This window comes from Abramis brama (genome assembly GCF_963993115.1).
Source record: "Abramis brama genome assembly, chromosome: 25".
NCBI classification, from domain to species: Eukaryota; Metazoa; Chordata; class Actinopteri; order Cypriniformes; family Leuciscidae; genus Abramis; species Abramis brama.
Window position 1 is genome coordinate 611,224 of NC_139987.1, and position 26,242 is coordinate 637,465.

The 26,242-nt window shown below is 35.9% G+C and overlaps 1 protein-coding gene and 1 long non-coding RNA gene across 2 annotated transcripts; one reads left to right on the top strand and one right to left on the bottom strand.

Moving 5' to 3' along the window:
- Positions 1-1,531: 1,531 nt before the first annotated feature.
- Positions 1,532-9,659, bottom strand: LOC311076623 (sterile alpha motif domain-containing protein 3-like). The gene is made up of 6 exons (XM_084104958.1): positions 9,484-9,659; positions 8,610-8,687; positions 8,291-8,501; positions 7,996-8,155; positions 7,261-7,340; positions 1,532-2,289 (listed from the first exon to the last, which is right to left on the bottom strand). Exons 3-6 carry the CDS (start codon positions 8,381-8,383, stop codon positions 1,984-1,986), a joined length of 639 nt encoding a protein of 212 aa, XP_083961084.1. The 5' UTR covers positions 8,384-8,501; positions 8,610-8,687; positions 9,484-9,659; the 3' UTR covers positions 1,532-1,983.
- Positions 3,971-6,164, top strand: LOC311077058. Its single transcript, XR_014604739.1, has 6 exons — positions 3,971-4,104; positions 4,383-4,466; positions 4,582-4,799; positions 5,007-5,147; positions 5,335-5,441; positions 5,663-6,164. It is a non-coding gene; the product is annotated as an uncharacterized lncRNA (long non-coding RNA).
- Positions 9,660-26,242: the final 16,583 nt, after the last annotated feature.

A 26,242-nucleotide genomic window follows, 5' to 3' on the forward strand; every position in this document is an offset into this window, starting at 1 on the left:
TGTCTCTGCCGACCTCTTGTGGACAAAAATAGTATAACATGGCATTTCATGACTATTGCCACTAGATGGAGCAAATTAACATTTCTCACTCATGCTAATTTTTCATTCTTTCATTAAAAAAGAGGGAGAATTGATGCTAAATTTATTGATTAAAGATTAAAGTGCACACGAATTAAACAATAAGAATAATGATAAACATTGTAATATTCTGTTAAAAAAATATGATCAATTTTGAATTCATGGTGACTTTAAGTGAATGTCGTCCCTTCCTCTGTTCCCGTCACTATGGTTACGGTAAACAGACACGGCAGAACAGCAGTGGGTGGAGCTGAACTAATGTTCATTCGCGACGCTGATCCGCATCATTTATAATCTAACAACAAACAAACAAACAAACAAACAAACAATCGGCCTCCACTTTCGTCTTGTTGTGAAAGCGATGGAGGCAGGTGAGAAAACTGATTTTTATTTTCTCTCACGAAGTATAAATCATTCGAGCTATTAATAACGCGGTGTATATTGGGAAACAGTTTGATAAATTAGATGTTTTTTCCCCTGTTTTGCAGAGGAAGACATGAACGAGTCATCCAGTTAGAACTATGACATTAGAACTATTATAAGGTTATTATAACTATTATAAGGTTATATTTTTTAACCTTTATAATGGGCATTTGTTCCCTAATTTTATTAAATCCATGCTCCATCTTTCATTTCAAATTCTTAAATTTGATCAATACATTCAGTTAGAATAATAAGACACTAACGTTAGGCTGTTACCAATCAAATTAAATAATTTACATTGAAAAATTACAAATGTATTAAATGAGATTATGAGAGTGTAAATATTTTTTTGAATAAACAAATAAGGAATGTTGAAAAGAATGATACTTTGAAACTAAACCGCCAGTAGGAGGCGGCAGGCGACCGTGTTAATGAGCGAGTCATTGAGTCATTCATTCAAACGATTCGTTAAAACGGCTGATTTATTCAGAATGAGGCAGTTTATGAATGGGTCATTGAATCTTTGAGTCAACCGATTCGTTCAAAACGCTGAATCATTCATTAATGAAACATGGCTGAGTGTTCATGTGAGATGCGCGATGGTTCTGCTGTGATGTTTGGAACTATTTTCGCTGCTGAAAAAAATGTAAGTGACTTAATTTTAACTATTTGTTTATTGAACTGTTATGAAATCAGTCTCGGTTTCAATCTTGATCAGAGGTTATGTGTTTTTTCTTCAATGGTCAACGGAATAACCCTTTAGGGTTCTTTGTAACCAGGAAAAAGGTTCTATATGGAACCTTTTAGGGGTTCATTCATTATCATTTGTTTTGTCCTTTCCGGATTAAATATTTCATATTATTGACAAACATCAAGACCCTAAAATGTAATTCACATAAAAAAGTCACCCATGAATACTGAAAAAAAGCACACCCAAAGTGCATAGAACTAGTAATTTATTTATATTAACACAAATAATTACTATTACTGAAAGAATGTATTCAAGGCTTTAAATGTACAATTAAACATTAAAACATCAACCATTTAAAACATATCTCATAAATAATGAAAATAGAGTTTCACCTACATCTACATATTACAAAATAAGTCCATAAAATGTACAAAATTACATTAATCTATCACTAATAAATAATGCAAATATACAGATTCATCTAAATTCCCATCAGTGTTAGAACAACATCAAGTCCCTCAAAACTACAAATCCATATTAATATAACTCAAAATGGAAATATACAGATATACTGTAGAAGTACTTCAAATCTACAAATTCATATTAATATCACTCAGAAAGAATGTGAATACATAGATTAAAATTCATATCAGCATTTCAGAACATCAAGTACTTCAAATCTACAAATTTACATTAATACCACTCATAAAGAATTGTAATAACAGATTCAAATTCAGATCAGCATTTCAGAATAACATCAATCGCCTCATATTTACAAATTTACATTAGCACTATTCATGACATATCAAAGTATTATGATAATTGATTATACATTTTGAGCACTGGGACAGACAGTTTTTTTGGCTGCTGGAGAGTTTAAACAGGTAGTGCTCAACAAAATTCATCGTGTGAGTGATGTGCTTGGGGTATTCCACACTGAATACGAAATAAGTAGCAAAGAGGCACTCCATTGGCTCCATCACATCCATTTCTGCGCTCACAATGTTGACACCCTCCATACTGATGCTGGCTCTTTTTGCATGGAGGGGGTTTGAAGCTTCATGAAAAACTATAGTCGGAGTTGGCTTTACTGATTCCTGCAAGTTGGAAAAACATATAAATTATTTGTGAAATAACTTAGAATACAGTAGTCCCAAAAGTTCAAATTCCATCAAAAATGATCATTTAGTCAACCCCATTTTGCCCAAAATTTGCATGACTTTTCTGTGAAAAACAAAAGGCAGAATGATAGCCTTAGTCATGTTTAACTGCTTTTGCATACTTTCTTCCAAACAATTAGAGATGTGACTGACCATTTTTTACCACAGTGGTAAGGGCCAATTCACTGGCTAGGTTGCACACACAACTCACAAACAATCATGACCACAAAAACTTCTTTTCAAGATCAATGCAATATTCATTAATAAAATAGCTTGGATAGCATACTGAAAAAGTAAAAAGCAACAATGTATCTGTTTTTGATTTAACTAAACTTGCAGCTTGAAGAGACACTACACAAACATTATTCACACATGCAGTTTCTCACTTTCTCTCTGTTGTTAATTTAAATAAATGCAATCCATTCAAGCTACATCATTTCTGTATCTGATTTAAAGCATGCAGAATGCTAGATCTAAAGGCCTGTTGCCAAAAAAAATGCATCAGTGTTTTTTTGCCTCCACGTCTTTCATTTAAATTGTGCAAATGTTTTTGTGAGAAACTGAGCAGCCCTCTCTCATTTTTAACATCTTTGTATTTCTCCTGATATTACAAAGCAACTGTCAATAAGAGTAAAACATTCTTTATTAAAACATTCTTCTACAAGAGCAACAAAAGTCTGGGCCGAGTCTGGCTTAAATTAGGCACTTCTGGCTTAATTCTGGCACTGTTTTTTTCACACTCCTGTGTCAAACAGTACTAGGCTAAGCTCTGGCTGGAGTCTGGCTAACCAAAAGAAACAAAAATCAAATTGTATCTTTTTGGCTGAGCCCTGGCATGAGCACGGTCTACCAGAATTAGAAAATATTTGGCTGAGATCTGGTTGGGTTCTGGTAGAAGAGTAAATAAAAGACCTCTGGCATGAATGTGCTCAACTGTAAAATAGCTGTGTAAGATGTGTTGTTAATTGGTTCATATTTTATACATAATTATAAGGTTAATTTTGTCAAAAAGAATAAAATGAAATCTGTTTATTATAGGCCTAGTTAAAAATACATATAGATATTTATTCAAATAGTAGACTTTTACACATAAGGAGGCAAGAAGACTTTTCTTTTTTTTTTTTTAAAGGAAAGAAGACTTGATTATTCTGTTGGCAAGATTATTTTAATGGGCAGTTAAGGAGGTGACAATGTGCAGAATTAAAAAAACAAAACAAAAAAAACATGAGATGTTTGCAAAATGTTTGAAGACAAAGACAAATGGTTCAGTCAGCAGCATCATAAAAGACAAAAGATTGAATGGGACTGAATGAGTACTTTGTGGTTATCCAAATGGTAATCAAAATGCCACAAAAAAGTTTTGGCGAATTGATTACCATTTGTACAGTATAACGACAGTTTTACTACAAAAACCCATGGTTAAACTAGTTTTTAGAGCAGTCTTCTTGCTCGGCAGACGGGTCAATGCGCGTCTGTTGTTGCTGATACGATGACGCAGTTTGCAATGCATCATGGAAATAGTAGTTGATTTACATATACGGTGTTAAAGCCGCTTTACAAGAAGGACTACTTTTCCCAGAGTGCACCCCTTGACATCATTCCGCCTACCAGAGGATCCGGAAGTTACGTAGCAGTTATTCAGCAACTCATATTTTTCCAACGCAGTCTCGCGGTGAAATTCAAATTGTCGTTCTAACTTCGACAATCACGCTATCTTGGTTTTATCTTTTGGAGTTTTAATACATGATCAAGGTAAGTTGATACTTTTTAAAATATCTAAACTAACACGTAGATTTTAATCTATAGCGCAGTAACGTTACTAGATAGGCTTTTTGCTTGTTTTCTGTGGTTTGATTTTATTTGCTTTTATGTTAGAGGGTCTAGAATTAGCCCCCATTTACAGTGCTTATTATATGAACATATGTGGGCTTACAGTGAGCGAGGTAACATGAGAAAAATGGCTATTAAAAGAGTCAACAAGATGTTTGAATCTTTGGGAAAATAAATTAATTCAGGATACAACTTTACAGTCTCCCGAACAGCAATACAATCACCGTGGCATCATGAAACACCACAGACAACAAGCCTCTCAAGCGATGACCTATTAATAAGATGTAAGATTTCTTTTTGTTTTTTTCTATCATATATTCACTGTTAGCGTAAGGCTCATGTCATAGCAGATGTGGTGTGGTAACGTTAAACCCTTTCAATACCTGTGTAATGTTTTAGCACTTCTCCATGACATAATATCTTAACAAGAAATCCTTATGGAGCAGCAGAGGAACATTGTAAGGATGGTGCGAGATCTCAAAGCAAACAACGTTCGGGAGATCACAGAGGCACAGAACCAAAGTCAAAGTCCAAAACTGTTTCCAATTGAAGACTTAAGGTCATTAACTTCCCTGGAAAGTGATCTTCGATCATGTCCAGTAACAAGACAAAAAGTGGTAGGTAATGCACAGTTGCATGCTGTTATCACTCACAAGTCTGGTTGTAATTACTGTTGTAATTAAATGGTGTGTGTGTGTGATCAATCTAAAACATGAAAAATCTAACAATATTTATATTTGTCTAATTTGGTAAATATAATATCGATATTAGCATGTTTTAGTGTTTTGACTTAATAGTGATGGCATGTTTTAAAAATATTTCAGGTACTTGAACTGGGATTGTTTGGTGGAGTCGACTTAAAGGACACGTCTGGCGGATTATGAGGCAAGCATTCAAAAATGAAGTGAGAAGTGTACATGGAAAAACACCTTTCCAAAGCTTGCAGCCTAAAAACATTGTGATTGGTAAGTGCATTTTTGTTGTGTCTAAGTCTATCTGGAACTTCATGACTATTCCCTCATGTCATGAATGAATGTTGAAAGTTTCAATTCTTTGACTGGTGGTGTCTTTTGATACAAATGCTTTATATGTCTATTGTTCATTTCATTTAAAATTATTTTTTAACTCTGTATTTGTATGCTCCTATTCTAGAGGCTGTAAGAAGTAATCCTGTGTTGGAGGTCGAAAAAGTTATTAAAAGGTGGTTTCATCTAGCTGGTGATCGCGAGGGTGGCAAAAAAAGGACACCTTTGCAAAATGTAAACCACACATTTTAAGTTATTAGGGAATCTGTTTTGCATTGTTGCAACTTATATTTTAAAATTTTTTGCACATCTGTAAATATAAAATGTATTTCATTTGTCTTTTATAACCAGCTTTTAGTTTGTTTCTGTACTTTATGATTTATGCATGACACTTTTGCTTTATTGTTTGTATCAATTTAATTTATTGCTTTGTTTCTGTTGCGTTTTTTGGACAGTGGCCGAGAGGGCTCAACACGCTGCAACAGAAGACAACGCATGGAAATAGAAAAAAACACAAGCAAATTTACAAAACATCTTCATCAGTTTGACAGCACATGTGCTGCAAATATGCAAAACACAACCGAATACACAAACGTACTGCAAATGGCAGACCAACAACGCAAATATCTACAGTAGTGTTTTTTTATTATTTTTGTATTATTATTTATTGGTTGTATTGTATTTGCAGCATATGTTGTGAAACTGATGTTTTCTTAAAGGAACACTCCACCCATTTGCATTAAGCTTTGCAATGTTAGAAACCCAGTCATACTATTGAATGGTCGTGCAACATTTTCTCATTTTCCCCTGAGACGAGAGAAATCTGTATTTACCTCTTTACACTTCCTCCCACAACGATGCAAAAATTGTCATTCAATTGTCTTTTTCCTGTAGTTTTTATTTTTCCACTTATCTGGCTGAGATTTTCTTCCCCTCTCAATAAAATGCTGTACTTTGCATTTGTGTAGTGTCATTATTTTATTATTCCTTGCACAATATATAAGTATTACACAGGGATAATTTCTGGTTCAGTTTTGGGGACTGGTATAATATTGGCCCCGTTATGGCTGTTTTCTGGATAAGTTGTGGCTGAGTTCTGGGGTAAAGCTGGTGGCAGTTTGGCCCTTGTCTGGCTGACATCTGGGGATTACGGTGTTGTTTTGGGCCAGTTCTGGATAATATCTGGGTACATTGTAAAACTCTGGTTCAGTTTTGGTCTGCTTCCGGCATTGATCTGGTTGATTTTCGGCAAACAGCACTTGGGCCAACCTTGGACCGTAATTCCATGCGGTATGTGGGCCAAAATCTCAGCCGAAATTTAGCCAGATCCGGCCCAAAGCCAATTTGCTATCTGGGCTAGTTGCAATTCACTGGCTAGGTTGCACACACAACTCACAAACAATCATGACCACAAAAACTTCTTTTCAAGATCAATGCAATATTCATTAATAAAATAGCTTGGATAGCATACTGAAAAAGTAAAAAGCAACAATGTATCTGTTTTTGATTTAACTAAACTTGCAGCTTGAAGAGACACTACACAAACATTATTCACACATGCAGTTTCTCACTTTCTCTCTGTTGTTAATTTAAATAAATGCAATCCATTCAAGCTACATCATTTCTGTATCTGATTTAAAGCATGCAGAATGCTAGATCTAAAGGCCTGTTGCCAAAAAAAATGCATCAGTGTTTTTTTGCCTCCACGTCTTTCATTTAAATTGTGCAAATGTTTTTGTGAGAAACTGAGCAGCCCTCTCTCATTTTTAACATCTTTGTATTTCTCCTGATATTACAAAGCAACTGTCAATAAGAGTAAAACATTCTTTATTAAAACATTCTTCTACAAGAGCAAGACATTTTTATTTAATTTTGTTGTCACATTCACAGAGCTACATGCAATCAAGTGATCGTGGCTATTAATCCTTTAAAATCATGGCATCTCAAATATCTGCTCATCACAATGAACGTCATACAGTTTGGAACTCTAAAGTTCAGATAATTTTCTGAGCCCCCCACCCCCAACACAAAGACATGACATATCAAAACTTACATTGTCCAGACAGAAGAGAAACTTGCTGTTTTCTCTGAATAAAGATGGTAAGATCAGCAGTGCGGCATTTTTCTCCAGATCTGCAATATCAGTTTACACAAAAACAAAAAACAAAACAGGTTATTGGTACACACTCTATTTTAGCTGTGATGGTTGTCTCGGTTTACATTACATTCACAGTGTTTTTGGAAACCCCGTCAATTTGAATGTATAACAACTTCTAAATAATAACACTATTATTTTGCTTATTTTTAAATTAAATTATTAATATATAAAGACTGAAATATTACTGTAATTACTTTGTCAAATAAAATATTTATATAATTTATTTTACACAGAGCAGCATCCAAAATCAAAGTACTTCTGCTGAGATTCTGAAGTATGCTTACAATGGATACTTTACTACTCCATGAGACCACAGGAGAGGATTTATGAATGGCAGTGAAGCAATGCAACTGAGGTTGTAAAAAATTAAAAAAATTAAATGCAAAATGTCTCAGTTCACATTACTTTAATCTCCGATCTCTGTGTGCAAGTGTTTTGTGTGCATGTATGTCATTGAAAAGCAGCACATTAAACTTTAATTGTAATTAAACTGACTGCATTATTTGAATGCACACCTTTTAACCAATCAGAATCAAATATTCAGACAAACCATGGTATAAATAGATTTATTACAGTAACCGTTCAACAAACCAAGTACTAATGGTAGTGTTAAGGAAAAAAAGAACATACTTTTTGTGTTTGTGTCAATTTGCTGAAGTAAACTGTTCAGCACATCCCTCTGACTTCCATGTCTAGCCACATTTAAAATGTTTGGGGCCAGAACTTGAAGAGCAGTCTCTAGATTAAGATGAAGGTCCTTCCCAAACCGCATCTTCACTTCATGCAGCAGCTACCAAAAAAAGAAAGAAAAAAGAAAGAAAAATTCATTAAAACAATTTTGACTGTTTTTATTCATAAAATTTTTTTTGAAAATGCAGTGGAAATACTAAACTCAAAGGAAACAACACTAAAAACAAATACTCACAAGTTGTGGAACCCGAAGAAATGGGAACATGTCCATGACCTCTTGTGTTGATTTTGTCATTAAATCGACTCTTTTAAAAAGAGTGCATCTCATTCGATTTTTTTATGTTGGTGTAGTCGGGTTGTCTTTTACGTAGTTCAGCATTTATCACAGTAATGTGCTCCTGAAAACTTAATTGATCTTCTCCAATATTTTCCAGGTTTAATATAATCTGAAAAAAGTAGTAAATAACAAAATTCCTATTGTATATCCTAGCATTACTGGTCAATAACCAAGCAATTTTAAGACATTTTAGTGAAGAAAGATAAAACAGACAAACCTCCTGGGACTGGGTGGAAACCGGATTATCAGTACACAGGAGTACTGGAAAGTTTGCAGTCTTGCATCTTTTTGTTTGCTGAAATGAGCAAAAGACAGTTCATATAAGGAAAAATATTTAGAAGTGACATAGCACAAATAACTGAAAATCAATAATCAGTAGAATTAAAGCATTCATTCACCCCCCAAAAAAATTCTGTCACCATTTACTTGTTTACCTTTGTTGTTCCAAACCCACATGACTTTTATTCAAGGATGTCAAGAATAAAAAAAACTTGATTTGGCTGTATGTCTCATACTGCAGATTGTATGGCTTGGAATATAATGTAAGAGTTGTGTGGACTACTTTTACTTTACTATAACTATTTTTTACATGGTGCTTTTGCATAGCTTTTGAAGGTAGAAAATGCCACCACTCATTAAGACCAACTAGTACATTCCCAAAATCTGACCCTTACCCAGGGGGCAAAGGGGGTTTAGCAGACATGGGCTGCTGTAAAAGGTTGTCATATAAAAATGAAATCTATGATGTCTGAGGATCACAACCTGGGTGGACAACCCGGTCAACAAGCTGCTGGAAACTTGTAATTAGGGTCAAAACAATGCTACCTCAAATTCTGCTTTAACTCCCCGGAATCACCCAATGAATTTGAAAGGCGTGCTCAGTTTGTTTCTAGCATAAAGTATCAGGGAGATATGGCTCAGGATTCATGAATATAATTAAACCTTTTTAACATGTTTGGGTGATTCCGGGGAGTTAAAGCAGAATTTGAGGTAGCAGAATTTGCTAAGCAAGTGCATATTTATTATCTAAAGGGCAGGCTACACGAATAAACAAGGTATACAAAGAGGCGAAATGGATCGCTGGGTCCTACCACATTGGTGAAAACTTGCTGGGACCCGAGGGGTATATTTGCCTCTTGCAAAAGCTTCAGCAGAGACCATTGGGGAACAGGCTTTGACCCCATAGGTGATATCTTTTCCCTTCAAGGTTTAGTCACAGAACATCACTGGAACAGAACAATACATCCACACAGAGCAAACTTCAACTAATATAAACTTCTTCTTACGATTAATTTTCACACTTCTATCACATAGTGACCAGTGGTGTTGGAAATACCTAAAGAGTTACATATGCCAAGTAAGCATACATGTAAGTGACTACATGTGTTGTGATAGAACTTCAAGACCCTAGGCATAGTTGTAATTTCTGGTCAAAGTGTCCTCAAAATTTTTCAAACTATATAAAGTTATAGACTCCTTTTGATGATAAATCAGCTATACAGAGGTCCCCTTTTGACCTCCTGAATATATTTCTGGCCAAAGAGTCCTCGATCTTGGGCTTTCTATACATACTCATAGACTCCTTCTGATGCTTCATAAGCCATATAGATTTCCATATCTGACCTTTTGAACTTATTTGTGGTCAAAGTGTCCTCAAAATTTTTCAAACTACATAAAGTTATAGACTCCTTTTGATGATAAATCAGCTATACAGAGGTCCACTTTTGACCTACTGAACATATTTCTGGCCAAAGTGTACTTGATCTTGGGCTTTCTATACATGGCAAGGCAAGGCAAGGCAAGTTTATTTATATAGCACATTTCATACACAATGGCAATTCAAAGTGCTTTACATAGAAGAAATTAAAATAATAAAAAGAAATAAGAATAATTAAAACGGTTTAGAAAAATAAAATAAAATACAGTACAGTACAAACAGTCGGACGAACAGCGGCACAGTGCTCATTCAGTAAATGCATAGCTAAACAGATGTGTTTTGAGTCTGGATTTGAATGTGACTACTGTAGGAGCACGTCTGATCTCCTCTGGAAGCTGGTTCCAGCATAATAGCTAAAAGCAGACTCGCCATGCTTAGAGTGAACCCTTGGTATTTCTAGCTGATATGATCCTAATGATCTGAGTGATCTGTTGGGTTTATATTCAGTGAGCATATCTGCAATATATTGAGGTTCTAGGCCATTGAATGATTTATAAACCAGTAATAATACTTTAAAATCAATCCTAAATTTAACTGGGAGCCAGTGTAAAGACCTGAGGACTGGTGTGTTATGTTCATATTTTCTGGTTCTGCTCAGAATCCTGGCGGCAGCGTTCTGTATGAGCTGCAACTGTCTTATGGTCTTTTTGGGAAGGCCAGTGAGGAGTCCATTACAATAATCCACCCTGCTGGTGATGAAAGCATGAACAAGTTTCTCTAAGTCTTGTCTGGAAACAAAGCATCTTATTCTTGAAATATTTTTCAGATGATAGTATGCTGATTTAGTTATTGCTTTGACATGACTACTGAAACTAAGGTCTGACTCTAGTGTCACACCAAGATTCCATACTACATACTCATAGACTCCTTCTGATGCTTCATAAGCCATATAGATGTCGATATCTATCTTTTGAACTTATTTGTGGTCAAAGTGTCCTCAAAAATTTTCAAACTACATAAAGTTATAGACTCCTTTTGATGATAAATCAGCTATACAGAGGTCCCCTTTTCACCTCCTGAGCATATTTCTGACCAAAGAGTCCTCGATCTTGGGCTTTCTATACATACTCATAGACTCCTTCTGATGCTTCATAAGCCATATAGATTTCCATATCTGACCTTTTGAACTTATTTGTGGTCAAAGTGTCCACAACATTTTTCAAACTACATAAAGTTATAGACGCCTTTTGATGATAAATCAGCTATACAGAGGTCCCCTTTTGACCTACTGAACATATTTCTGGCCAAAGAGTCCTCGATCTTGGGCTTTCTATACATACTCATAGACTCCATCTGATGCTTCATAAGCCATATAGTTCCCTTTCAAAAGCTACAATCGATGCTGCGCTGCTCAGCGCATTGGGAACATATTCTATCGTGACCAGCTGTGAATATTGTGTATAACACGTCGATGGAATCGACCCGGAGGTAATATAGCCTCGGTCGGTGACGTCATCGGCACGCCCCCGCGACACAAGGCTATAAGTAGATGAGCCACAGGTGCATCGTCAGGTCTTTTGTTTTCAGACCATTACTGTGCATGTGTACGTCAATAACTCTCTCTCTACCTTTGTTCTGATAAAGATCTGTGGTTAGGAGTTTACTCAGGCAGTGTGCAGAAATTTCTCATTTCCAAAATCTTTTTCTCTCACAATCTAAGAGTTTAAAAAGATGCCTCGGGTTGAAGAGCCAGGCGTTTCTGCGTGGGTATTAAGCACAGTACAGTTAGGATACAGAATCCAATTTATTCGTCATCCTCCGCGTTTCAACAGCGTGATTTTCACTTCCGTGAAACCGGAGCTGATGCATGTACTGTCGCAAGAGCTGCAAACTCTTCTGAGCAAAGAGGCCATAGAACATGTTCCCCTTCCAGAGAGAGAGTCAGGCTATTACAGCAGATACTTCCTAGTTCCCAAAAAGGATGGGGGGTTGCGTCCAATCTTAGATCTTCGAGGCTTAAACCATACAGTCAAAGCGCTCAAGTTCAAGATGTTAACCGTCAAGATGGTCGTGTCGCAAATTCAACATCGCGATTGGTTCGTCACGATCGATCTGAAGGACGCATATTTTCACATAGAAATATTGCCACAACACAGGAAATTCCTGAGGTTCGCTTTTCGGGGGCGAAGCGTACCAATTTCGGGTTCTTCCATTCGGCCTAGCCCTGTTTTTAAATTACATCGACGATTGGTTAATTCTAGCACAATCACGAGAGATGGCGCTCCAACACAGAGACATTGTGTTAGCTCATCTAGTTTCTCTGGCTGAAACTCAACACCAAGAAAAGTGTTCTTTCTCCTGCTCAGAGAACGAATTATCTCGGGATCGTTTGGGATTCGATTACGATGCGGGCACAAATGTCTCCCGCTCGAATCGAGACCATTCGGCAGACCATGACCAAAGTCATAGGCCAAGATCGCACTGTTCGTCAGTATCAAAGAATGTTGGGTCTCATGGCTTCAGCATCCACGGTGATTCCTCTGGGGCTGTTGCACATGAGACCGTTTCAGTTGTGGCTAAAAGCCAGAGGATTTCATCCAAGAGCCAATCTTCATAGGCAAATAAAAGTGACGCGCCGCGGGCTTCGTACGCTATCTCTGTGGCTCAGACCCCAGTTCCTCGCCTTGGGTCCCACTCTAGGGGCGCCGTGTCGTCGCAGACTGCTAACGACAGACGCCTCCCTGACAGGCTGGGGAGCGGTCTTAGATGGCCGTCCAGCTCAAGGGGAATGGGAGGGTCATCAGCTCGATTGGCACATCAATTGCCTCAAGCTGATAGCCGTATTTCTGGCTCTGAAATATTTTCTCCATCAATTGAGGGGCTGTCATGTCCTAGTGCGGGTGGACAACACAGCAGCAGTCTCTTATATAAATCACCAGGGAGGTCTGCGCTCACGCAACCTGAACAGAATAGCGAGGCAGATTTTTCTCTGGGCCCAGGGCAAGTTCCTGTCACTCAGGGCAGTTTACATCCCAGGGCATTTGAATGTGGGAGCAGATCTATTGTCCAGACTGACACTACCGACGGGGGAATGGAGACTCCACCCGGAGGTAGTGAAACAGATCTGGACCAGATTTTACGAAGCGGAGGTGGACCTCTTCGCCTCCCAGCAGTCAGTGCAATGTCCCCTTTACTTCTCTCTGAGTCACCCAGCTCCGTTGGGTCTGGATGTGATGGCACACACATGGCCCAAGATGCGCCTGTATGCGTTTCCTCCAGTTTCTCTGCTCCCGGGAGTTCTAGCCAGAGTTCGCTAACAAGGGTCTTGCCTCTTACTGATAGCGCCGCGTTGGCCGAACAGAGTATGGTTCTCGGAGATAATAGCTCTCCTCGACGGCTTGCCGTGGGCGATTCTGGAGAGGAGGGACCTTCTGTCTCAGGCGGAGGGCACGATATTCCATCCCAGGCCCGGCCTGTGGAATCTTCACGTTTGGCCCCTGATGGGAACCAATTAAGAGACACTGGGCTTTCGCCGGATGTTACTGAGACCATTCTGAGTGCTAGGGCTTCCTCCACTAGAAAAAGTTATGCCGGTAAATGGGGTGTTTTTGAAAGGTGGTGTGTTGAACACAATGTAGATCCAGTTAACTGCCAGATTGCTTCAGTGCTGGACTTCATGCAAGAGAAATTATCAACAGGCACATGTCCTGCCACTCTTAAGGTTAATCTACTTATAGCCTTGTGTCGCGGGGGCGTGCCGATGACGTCACCGACCGAGGCTATATTACCTCCAGGTCGATTCCATCGACGTGTTATGCACAATATTCACAGCTGGTCACGATAGAATATGTTCCCAATGCGCTGAGCAGCGCAGCATCTCGTTCCGCTTTCTCAGGGAACAAGGTTACAATTAAGTAACCGGAGACGATATCAATCTGAATGTGTAGTGTTAATCTTTTAGCTTTGGCAATTTTCTTTGGCCAGAAATATGTTCAGTAGATCAAAAGGGGACCTCTGAATAGCTGATTTATCATCAGAAAGAGTCAATAACTTTAGATAGTTTAAAAACTTTTGAAGACCTTTTGATCAGAAATAAGTTCAAAAGGTCAGATATGGACATCTATATGGCTTATGAAGCATCAGAAGGAGTCTTTGAGTATGTATAGAAAGTCCAAAATCGAGGACTCTTTGGCCATAAATATATTCAGTATGTCAAAAGGGGACCTCTGTATAGCTGATTTATCATCAGAAGCAGTCTATAACTTTATATAGTTTGAACATTTCTGAGGACACTTTGACCAGAAATAAGTTCAAAAGGTCAGATATGGACATCTATATGGCTTATGAAGCATCAGAAGGAGTCTATGAGTATGTATAGAAAGCCCAAAATCAAGGACTCTTTGGCCAGAAATATATTCCTTGGGTCAAATATGGACTTCTGTATGGTTGACGTAACATCAGAAAGAGTCAACGAGTATATATGGAAAGGTCAAGTTTCGAGTACTCCTTGGCCAGAAAAAAATCAGTATGTCAAATATGGACTTTTGTCAGGATGATAAAACATCCGAAGATATCAATCTGAATGTATAGTGTTAATCTTTTAGGACTCTTTGGCCAGAAATATGTTTTGTAGGTCAAAAGGGGACCTCTGAATAGCTGATTTATCATCAGAAAGAGTCAATAACTTTATATAGTTTAAAAACTTTTGAGGACCTTTTGATCAGAAATAAGTTCAAAAGGTCAGATATGGACATCTATATGGCTTATGAAGCATCAGAAGGAGTCTATGAGTATGTATAGAAAGCCCAAGATCGAGGACTCGTTGGCCATAAATATATTCAGTATGTCAAAAGGGGACCTCTGTATATAGCTGATTTATCATCAGAAGCAGTCTATAACTTTATATAGTTTGAAAAATTTTGAGGACACTGACCAGAAATAAGTTCAAAAGGTCAGATATGGACATCTATATTGCTTATGAAGCATCAGAAGGAGTCTTTGAGTATGTATCGAAAGTCCAAGATCGAGGACTCTTTGGCCATAAATATATTCTTTGGGTCAAATATGGAGTTCTGTATGGTTGACGTAACATCAGAAAGAGTCAACGAGTATTTATAGAAAGGTCAATTTTCAAGTACTCCTTGGCCAGAAAAAAATTCAGCGCACACCAGAACTAACTACTTCCCATGTTCATTAAAGAGATTACATGTTGCATTGCATTGCACAAACGATCTAACATTGTGCATTGAAGAATAACATATAGGTTATGCACTTCTTGCAATTGCATTGCATTGCACACCAGAACTAACTCCTTCTCATGTTCATTATAAAGATAACATGTGTTGTTTCCTTGCATTGCACAAACAATCTAACGTTGTACATTGAAGAATAACATAGGCTAGCCTATGCACTTCTTTGATTGCATTGCACACCAGAACTAATCCATTCCCATGTTCATTAAAGAGATAACATATGTGTTTGCAACATATGCATATGTGCATTGCATTGCACAAACAATCTAACGTTGTATATTAAAGAATAACATATAGGCTATGCACTTCTGGCATTCCATTGCACACCAGAACTAACTCATTGCGTTGTGCTTTGAGGAAATACAATATGTGCTGTTGCATTGCATTTCACACACGATCAAACTTTGTGCATTGAAGAATAACATATAAGCTATGAGTGCATTGCAAACATACAATAACTATCTCATTCCGATGTGCATTGAAGACATACAACTTTTGGAGTTACATTCCACTGCATAAAAGATGTAACTGATTTAGTTAGACATAACAAAAAATTATTAGATCGTTTGTGCAATGCAACACACATGTTATCTTTTCATTGCACATGAGGTATGAAGTAGTTTATTCTATGCATTGTAACGCAAGAGGTAAATGCAATAATTTCCCTTCAAAGCAAAAATGAATAAGTTTGTTATTCAGTGCAATGCGAAAGCACATATGTTATGAGTCAAATCAGGCATACAGAGGTCCCTCTTTGACCTACGGAACATATTTTATAGTAAGAGTTCTTACTATACATACAGACTGACTTCTTGTGATTTTGTATCAGCCAGACAGTCGTCTATTTTTGACCTGCTGCACATATTTCTGGCCCAAGAGTTATCGATCTTGAACTTTCTATACATTCTCGTAGAATCTTTCTGATGTTACAAAAACCATCAGTCATACAAAAGTAAATTTTTGACCTACTGAACAAATTTCTGGACAAAGAGTCCTTGAACATTAACTTACTAAATATACAAGATTCTTGTGATGTTATATCAGCCAGACTGTAGTCCATATTTGACTGATTGAACATATTTGTGGCAAAAGAATCCTCAAAAGGTATTTTGTGTACTATTATAAACTTATAGACTCTTTCTTGTGTTAACCCTTGTGCATCCTTATGGACATTTTTGTCCTTTTCAGTTTTGTTTTTTTGATCACTTTGCCTGTGTTAATGCTAACTGCATAAAATTTGGCACGGGTGTGTATTTTTTATTGGAATTTTACTATTTCATCACCATTTCCTTTAAAAAAATCTATTTTGCACTAAGTACACAAAATACTTCCTCTCAGGACCTTTTGGACAAAAATGTCCCCATTGAAACTGCATTTTTTTTAATCCCTGTGCCGTTTAACTATAAAATGATGCAATCTTTTTTAATCTAATATCTGTTGGCAAGGCTTCAAAATTTACATTTTTACAATTTTTTATCAGTTGGTGACATTTTTTAAGGTTTGGCCTATAAAGCAAATACTCGCTTTATTCCTGTTTTCTGCTTCGGCATATTATAGAGCCAATTAGATAAATTATGCAACGATAATTGTGTGGGTTTGTTGGTATGGATGTCAGGGTGTGGTTGGTATTGTCACATTCACCGTCTGTCATCGTCTTGTCAGCACTACACTTCCCAGAATCCTCTGTCATCATCACCTGCACCTGCTCCTCATCACCCTCATCATCATCAACACCGTCACCTGTTGTCTTTGTCATTATCTGTGTATTTAAGTACCCCTCTCACTCCTTTTCATTGTCGGTTATTGTTTGTGTTTGCACTCTGTTTGTGCACTTGCACACTGTTTTGTGTTTGTTTGGATCTTGCCTATGGAAATAAATTGAGTATTTTGTATCTGCTTGACCTTCGTCTTCTTCATCCACCCGTTGACGTTACAGGTATGTGTGTTATAAAAAAATATGTGTTTGTGTGCATGTGCATGTGTGTGTTTGAAGTATTGAGAGAAACTCAACTGCAAATAACAAAGCCAGTCACTGTGTTCACCAGTGGAGATTTGCTGGCATCCAATGGGGAAAGTCTGGTACTGCGCCCAAACAAATTTTTTTGTTGAGATTTTGTATCAACCTCAAATTTGGAACACAACTTATTTAGATTTATAGCTTTGATTTTCTATCCGTTTTAGAGTTCAACTTGTTTCATAAAATATATATTTTATATAAAATAATGTTCATAAATAATTTTCATAAACTTAAACCTATATAACTTTTTTTGGATTTACTTATAAAAATAATTTAACTTCAGCAATAATCTGCCAAGGGTATTCTTTAAAATGATACCAAAGTTAAGTCTGTGCTCCCAAGCTTCAGCTTTTATGACAGTTTTTTGATATGGACATTTTGTCGTCTATGTAGCTATGTGTAACTTTTTTAAATTGATGCACAAGGGTTTAATTAAGCCATATTAGAGGTGCATATTTGAGCTACTGAACATATACTCGATCTTGAATTTTCCATACATACTCATAGACTCCTTTTGATGCTTCATAAGCCTTTTAGAAGTACATTTCTGACCTATTGAACTTTTTTTGGTCAAAGGATCCTTCTGATGTTACATCACCCATAAAAAAAGAGAATTTCTGACCTACTGAACATATTTCTGGCCAGAGTCAGTGAACATTAACTCACTATACATATAGACTGACTTCTCGTAATGTTAAATCAGGCAGACAGTAGTCCATACTTGACCGATTGAAGAAAAATTTGACCAAAGAGTTCTCAAAAGGATTTTGTCTATCATAAACGTATAGAAGAGATAACATATGTGCTGTTGCATTGCATTGCACACAGGATTGCATTCAGGGGCATAATTTGTGGGGGGGTTGGGGGAGAGATAACCCCCCCAATATTTAAATCTATGCATTACAACCCCCCCAATATTTATACCATGATCACAATATCAGGAGGCATACCCAAACTTCAACCCCCCCAATGTTCAAACCAAATCTACGCCCTTGATTGCATTGAAGCATAACAAATAAGCTATGCACTTCTATTGCAATGCATACCAGAACAAACTCATTCCGTTGTGCATTGAACAGGTAACATTTGTGCTGTTGCGTTGCATTGTACTGCACACATGGATTGCATTGAAGAATAACATATAAGCTATGAACTTGTTGCATTGCATTGCATACATGATCTAACTTGTTCCTTTGTGCATTTAAAAGAAAACACACAACTAACTATTCATTTGTATATTGTATGAAAATGTTTTATGTAATATATTATTTTGGAATTTACAAGGTTTTCTGGTCCGTGTGAGTTGTTGGGGTCATTGTGCTGAAGAGCAGAGCCTGTGGTTCGGGTGACGGCTGGCCGAACACCGTTAAGACTATATTTACTATATTTTATAGTACTGGCTGTGCACTCCTCAGCGCAGTGATAGTCTGTTGGTTAAATGCTTTAGTGCATGCTGGTGTGCTTTAGTCAACTAGCTTATAAATATGAAATTTAAATAATGTGAAAAACAAAAAAATATAAGAAATATTTAACAATATGTAGCCTAGTTCTCTATATATGTGTTTATGCTGCATGAGTAAATATATCTGCAGTATATTACACATATCTGATCACATGTAGCCTACATCTATAGATTATGAAGTGTATTACTGAATATAAAATTACATACATTATGATATATTAGTAAATATATTGTCACATATTTTTCAATATATGAAAAGCGGCAATTCCTTATGTATTATTCAATATATTGTAATATATTGACACAATATATTATTCTGTATATGTTCAATAAAATTCTGTATATGAATTTTGGCAATAGTGCCCATCTCTCTCTCATTCACTGTGTGACTCGCAAAGGCTTGCGTTTGCAACACGCCCCCCTCATTAGCATACAGAGGAAGAAATGGAGAAATAAATGAATGTAGACATAAATACAAATATACATAAATAAAAATTAAAATAAATAAAAGTGGATATAAATACATAAATGTAAAAATGAGGAAAAATACAATTATACATAACTTAGGAAATAAGTATAAATATATATTTTTTTACATTTCTTTGTATATTAATTATGTATATATTTATGTATTTGTGTGTGTGTGTGTTCGTATATTTATTTATGTATATTTCTTTATTATTATGTCAACAATGGAATTCCATTCGGCGAGCATCAGCTCTGCTTGCTGTGTAAACTGCGCATGCTCCGGGCAGGTTAAAGGAGAAGTTCACTTTTAAAATGAAAATTCTGTCATCATATAATCAAACTCATGTTGTTTCAAACCTGTATGAATTTCTTTCTTCTGCTGAACAGAAAGGAAGATATTTAGAAGAATATCAGTAACCAGGCAGTTTTTGGGTCCCATTGACTTCCATAGTATATTTTTTTCCTACTATGGAAGTCAATGCTCGTGAGCAGGCTTATTTCATGTAAACAGGATTAGATCCCGGCTTCATAAGCGGAGCTGATACGGGAAGCGCGGTAGTGCACTTTCTGAGAGATATATTTTTTTCTCGTGACTCGTGAGATTGTCGTTTACATTATTAATTTGTTGGAAACGCACATTTATTTTCGACTTGTCGGAGTCGGGCTTTAACTACAGCACAAACTGTACCCAAAGATTATTTGCGAGTGGCTCTTTCCTTTACACTATTGGAGATGTGGATAACTTTATGGAAAGTGCTGTCTGTCGTGTCATTCGGAGTTTACCTGGCGAATTAGGTTTAAAAAACAGTTTTAGGGGTTTTTTTTGTGGCATTTCCAAGCCACTTAAGACCTAATGTTGTAAAGCAGTTTTTTTTAAAGCGGTTTTATTTTTTTATATTTTTTTTAGACTATCATAATTTTTTATGAAGATCATGCAATCATGACCATGCTGATTACAGTATATATGTCACTCAGGCTTATAGGCTAGACCATAGACTGCCATCAAGGACTCAATGAAGGGGATTATGTGAACAGAAAGGGGATTCACAATGTAAATGTGCAGCCCAGTTACTATTGTGATTCTTTATTAAGAATTATTCCAGATTAATAATATATCAAATAAAAAAAAGGCAGTTGACAAATCTTCCATATCACAAATTTAATGACTTAAGAATTTTCAGAGATTCACATTTATGCACATTATTTGAAAGTGGTAAGGAAAGTTCCACAATTAAATATCAAGCTCACTGTATTACATACACTTATGCTGATCCTAACAGAACTGCATTTTTTCATAGGTGATTATGACATGTTCCTGCCTGCAGACAGGTGTTTCATGACCCCATTCCCTGACCCAAACCAGTTACAATGCAGCTCTAGCCAGGACAAGGGCACACAATGAAATGAACTTTGGCTAACTAAAGGGAAGATTTCAGTGTGAAAAGTCTGAGGGTTGCACACCTGACAGGGCCTGTGGCATTGCTGCATGTGCCATATTACACAACACTGCCAAAACCCCCCCCCACTTTTCATTAAATGTTTAATAAAAGACAAATATGCTTAGTTCCTTGAGTTTTATTTCAATTGTTCTTTGTAAAGAAAAGCCAGTGGTCAAGTGCCTGCAACAAGAGATATTAGACACATGCCTCATTCAACAAATAAAAAGGAAAAGTTGTCTATCCACTGCCCACCTGTAGGCCTATGTCTCCTCTGTCTGTGCAGACTCTTCTGTAGGCCTTTCTGTAGATGTGGAATCCTGCAACTTATATTGCAGCCATAAAGCATACAAGTATAAATTAAGTCAAGTTATTTATGCACTTGCAGGTAGGCTAGTTCCTCCATATGACAGTTATCTGAGAGGGTTTATTCACTGCCCAGTGCAATGGAAACAAATGGACATTACAGAGTCTTATACTTTCTTTCCTTTGGAAAGTTAGAAAATGTCCACTTACTGCACATATTTCAGCCACCACTTTCTTGGGAACAGATACAAGTGTTGGTGTATTATGTAAAATTGCACAAAAGAGGAAAACACAATGACATTACAATGGACTACACTCGGGAAACATGTGATCAATAACTCATGGCAAAATATTTCTACATTAACATAAGTTTATCAGTTTTCACTTTCACAAGTCAAAGCAATTCATCATTACTCAAGATTTAACAGTTGAAATGACTATGGCCTTAATTTAATGCAGCAAAAATTATTTTACAGTGTAGGCTACTAAGATCTTTTCTTTCTTTTTTTCTCAGCCTTTTTCTTGGTTGCTTTTATAATCAGACAACCATTTATTTAACAGTGCCTTTTATAGAAGAGAAGAGACTATAATATAACTAAAAATTACCATTATGTAGAATATTTTTGTACTTCACTTTTATTTGTTCCCATGTTCTAGTGTGGTGACTCTGACATTACAATGAACAAATTAATTATGCAATTATTAAAATACAAATAAGGCTAATAAGTGATAAAAACAAATAACATGGCCACTTCTAACGGATTTAAATTGTCTGCTACTTTTTGCCAGCCCTCTCTCCTGGCTTTTGCAGACTTTGAGGTGTTCCCTGGCGTTTTGATTAAACATTAAAATTCCGAATAAACTTCGACTATTAGTTCTTGCTCTGCTGAGGAGAAAAACTGTGCGCGCTCTTTGGCCACGCTGAGCAGCCAATAGCAGCGTTGCTGATCAATGTTTCTACTATCGATACATATCCCCTTTTAAACCAGCGCATGAACGCGCAGTTATCTCAGATAACTCAATCCAGCGATACTAATCATAAACAACAGGTGTGTTCGAAGAACCCAATTAGCCGGATCATGATTAGCACGATGATATCATCTTGGATGTGTCATTTGATCTCGGATGTAATAAGCAACGTACGAAGAACGAGCCCCTGGAGTCGCGGCTTCATCTGGCACAAGCTCCGACGCCTCGGTTCAAATGTCACATCACCACCGTCCACTCTGACACCTTACCATGATGAATTGTTAGAGTAAAAAAGTTGCTTGTCTGGAAAACATATTTTTTTTTTTGTTGTCGCCTAAATATAATTTATTCTTAAGCAATATTCTCATCAGTGTTCTGTCATTTAAATCTGCACATTTGTGATATTTATCCCGAGGGCATTTTTTTTTAAACCTTTACAACAAGGCATTTTCCCTAATCTTTTTAATGTAGGCTATACTTTCATCTTTTGTTTTAAATTCTTACCACTATAGGTCTGTTCCCAATCAAATTAATAATTTACTCTGAAATTATTACCGCATTAAATAATGTTATGAGATTGTTTTAAATATATTTTGAATATACAAATAAAGAATGTTGGAAAGAATGAGAAACTAAACCGCCAGTAGGCGGCGGCAAGTGACCGTCTTCATGAGCGAGTCATTGAGTCGTTCATTCAAACGATTCGTTCACATCGGTGATTTGTTCAAGAATGAGGCAGTTGTCTATGAATGGGTCGTTGAATCTTTGACTCAACCGATTTGTTCAAAACGCTGAATCATTCAGTAATGCTGAGTGTTCCTGTGAGATGCGCTGCGGTTCTACTGCGATCTTTATTTTGAACCATTTTCGCTGCTGAAACGGAACAAAAACAGTCAATATTGCGTCTAGAATGAAAGTGACTTAATTGCAACTGTTGTATGAAATCAATGTCACATTTTCAATCGCGATGGTATTCATGTCGTATTGCTTAACCTGTTAAGCTGTAACCCCACTTTTGAAAAATCCCAAGAAATGACATACCCAAACTGAAACAGATACAGTTCATGAACCCTTTGTACTAAAAGCACAAGTATGATCTCATTTGAAAGCTGACACCTGGCAGTTTATTGTAAATGTAGAATTAATTATTGTCATAATGACAAAAATTGTTATAAATAGCTTCAAAGTTTTGTAAAGTTATTAGAAATTATTTTTTATGAAACATCCTCATGAAAAAAAAATTGAAGTTGGCACTGGAGCAATCTAGAAATGCACTACAGCTAATGCCACATGTCTAAACATTTTATGTTTAAAATCTTAAGATAATAAGTCCAAAACTCTGTATTTAGTGAAATGTTTTTCAAGACCATGTCATGTGACTTTATTTTGATTTGACGCTAAAATGCTACTGATGTTTATTGTCATCTTCTAACCATCTATCCAGTATATTGTCTTTATTGTTTTGTGGTGCAAACGAGCCCCATTCAGTCTCAGTCTCCCCCTGCACACATTCACACCTCTCCAGCCTAGTTATGGCTCTAAATATGCATTTCTTTTGTCTGCATTATAGTTACTAACGACTGGCTATTCACAGGCTATTCATAGGGTTTCAGTCACTAATTTCTTTTCTTAAAGTTCACCCTTACATTTTAAACTGTATCAAATGCATTTCTTGAATAAAGAAACATTTCAGTAAGCATTCAAAAAATAATAAAAATATAACTTCTAGGTGGCAGGTGCACCTAGGGCTAGCTAGCATGTTAGCTTAGCACACCATCAATACACGACAATTTATGAGATTAAAACCATGTTTGTGCTTATAAACTTACTTTATAAAGCAAATCGAGTATTTTAAATAATTTTTTGTGATCTAATTTGGCTTCAGATAAAAAATCAGACAGAAAATATACTATTGAATAGTGTTCTGCACAACGATTCTATATAGATTAGCATTACATTATAAATATAATCTATTATTATGGAAATACCTGGCATGGATTGAAAAACACAGGTAACTCAAATATCATAGCAAACATGTTTATTGTCTTCAAAACTGCATGTTACAGCCATAGTTACAGCGCGATCTCGTTAGCTTTGTGTGTGTTCGAGGCTTCCTGGATTGTCACATGATTATGGCACTTCTTCATGTTCTAATACTGTGCACAGGGCGGCGAGGGCGCCCTCAGGCTATTGGTATGAATTCAAAACACAGTATCAGAGTTATGCAAACGCTCATAATGATTACATCGACGCATTTGGGTATAAATTCAATAAATATTATTCCTGTCTATAGAAATCTGATGTAAACCTATGAGAATATATCAATATTTCTCCAAATCTGCACATTTTTGAGCTAAAGCCCTGAGGCACGTTGTTTTGTGTATCGCTGTCATGACGACGGCACGGGAGTTTTTTTATGAATGAAAGCGGCTGACGCGCATAATTCATATCAAAGGTATCGACTAATTTTTTCATTTCATAACTCCTGAAACAAATTAAGAAATAACTGTCGCTATAAGTTTCTCAGAATACAATAGTGGTCAAATTCTGAAACTTGAGTCTTATATCTTTTTAATGATGTATAGTTTGTCAAGGTATAACATTAAATCTGATAGTAACTTTGAACTATATATAAATAAAACCGCTTCAGTGCGTCCGCGCTCTGGCAACGGTTAACAGGTTTTAACTTAAATTATGTTATAAATATAAAAACTCCATATTTTGAATGTTTACCCAGTGACTTAACAGAGTTTATTTGTGTGTGCTGAGGGTTTAGATTAGATTAGATTAGATTAGATTAGATTATAATACAAGCCAGGCTTATTTTGGTTAGTCAGATTTATTGTCGGTGGATTCTGTTTCATAAAGCAAACTTAAAATAGTTCAAACTCGCTTACCCTGGCAACTTATGCTGGGAAACTAGCCTGGTCCAGGGCAGGCTAACTGTCAGGCTAAGCCTCAGCTGTTACACGGATCCTCTAACACTGACCGACAAGAACACAATGGTATTACCAGTGACACTCTCTCATACCATTATTGGACTTTATTAACCACTATTAGTCCAAACATAAATACACAGTATACAGAAAATCAACTTAAATAAGGCTACAATGATAAATTAGACAATATAGACCTATATATATATATAGGCCTAAATACAATATATATACTACAGGTTTTCTTTTTTTACTGGCTGAATGTTTTGTGCCCAAGATTTAATTAGATTGTTTTAAAGATTTATGAATACATTTCTCTCTGGTTTTGTTTGGCAGCTGTAGTACATGTTTATGATTATTAGAACATTATAAAACAATCTAAAAAAAAAGCTTTGTAATGTGTAATGCAGAAGTTAAAATCACAAAATTAAAAATAAATAATTACAAAAGCACAGTATACATTTTAACTGGTAAGATGAATCTGAGCTTAGTAATTGACAGTATTTTTATGATAGCAAATGCCTAAAGCAAAAGCTAATGCCTACATTTGATTTACCCCATTACAATAGTCCCTTTACAGTTATTGCTATCATAAAAATACACTTATAGGTTTAAAATTCTAAATAAGGCACATCTAATGTCCAAATAACAAATATTTTTGCATATATATATATATATATATATATATATATATATATATATATATATATATATATGTACTTTGTGTCTTTCAATTCAAACACATTTAACACAATTATACAAATTGACAGTTCATCAATACATCATATTTCCCCCCCAATAAATATTCCTTATCTTTCCTTCTACTTTTTTTCTTTTGTGATAATACCCATCAACACACATGATTAGAACAATAACCAAAAAGTACATAGTTAGACACTTTTACATATGATTTAAGGGGTAAAAGACAAAAAACAATAAATAAATATGAATAAAAATTTAACATTCACATATTTATATCAAACTCTTATAATGACACATAATTCCTAATAGTTATTCAAGTAATATTATTTGAATATCAAATATTCAATATTAAATAAGTAAATAAATAAAATAACAAATAACTAGAAATAAAAGGGAGGGAGGGTTATATAAAAATGTAGTTAATGTAGGCTAATATATATTCCTTTATTTTATGGAATATTCTTTGATTTTTAGTGTTGCACATATCTTTTCAGAATGTATACATTTGCTCTTAATTTCATGTTATCCTCTCATAATGTACTTTAGAAACTAAATAAAACTGGGGATTCTTGCTTTCTCCAAAAAATTATTGCATTAAAAGCTGTAATTCTCAGCATTCTAAATAAGTATACATCATCTTTATTA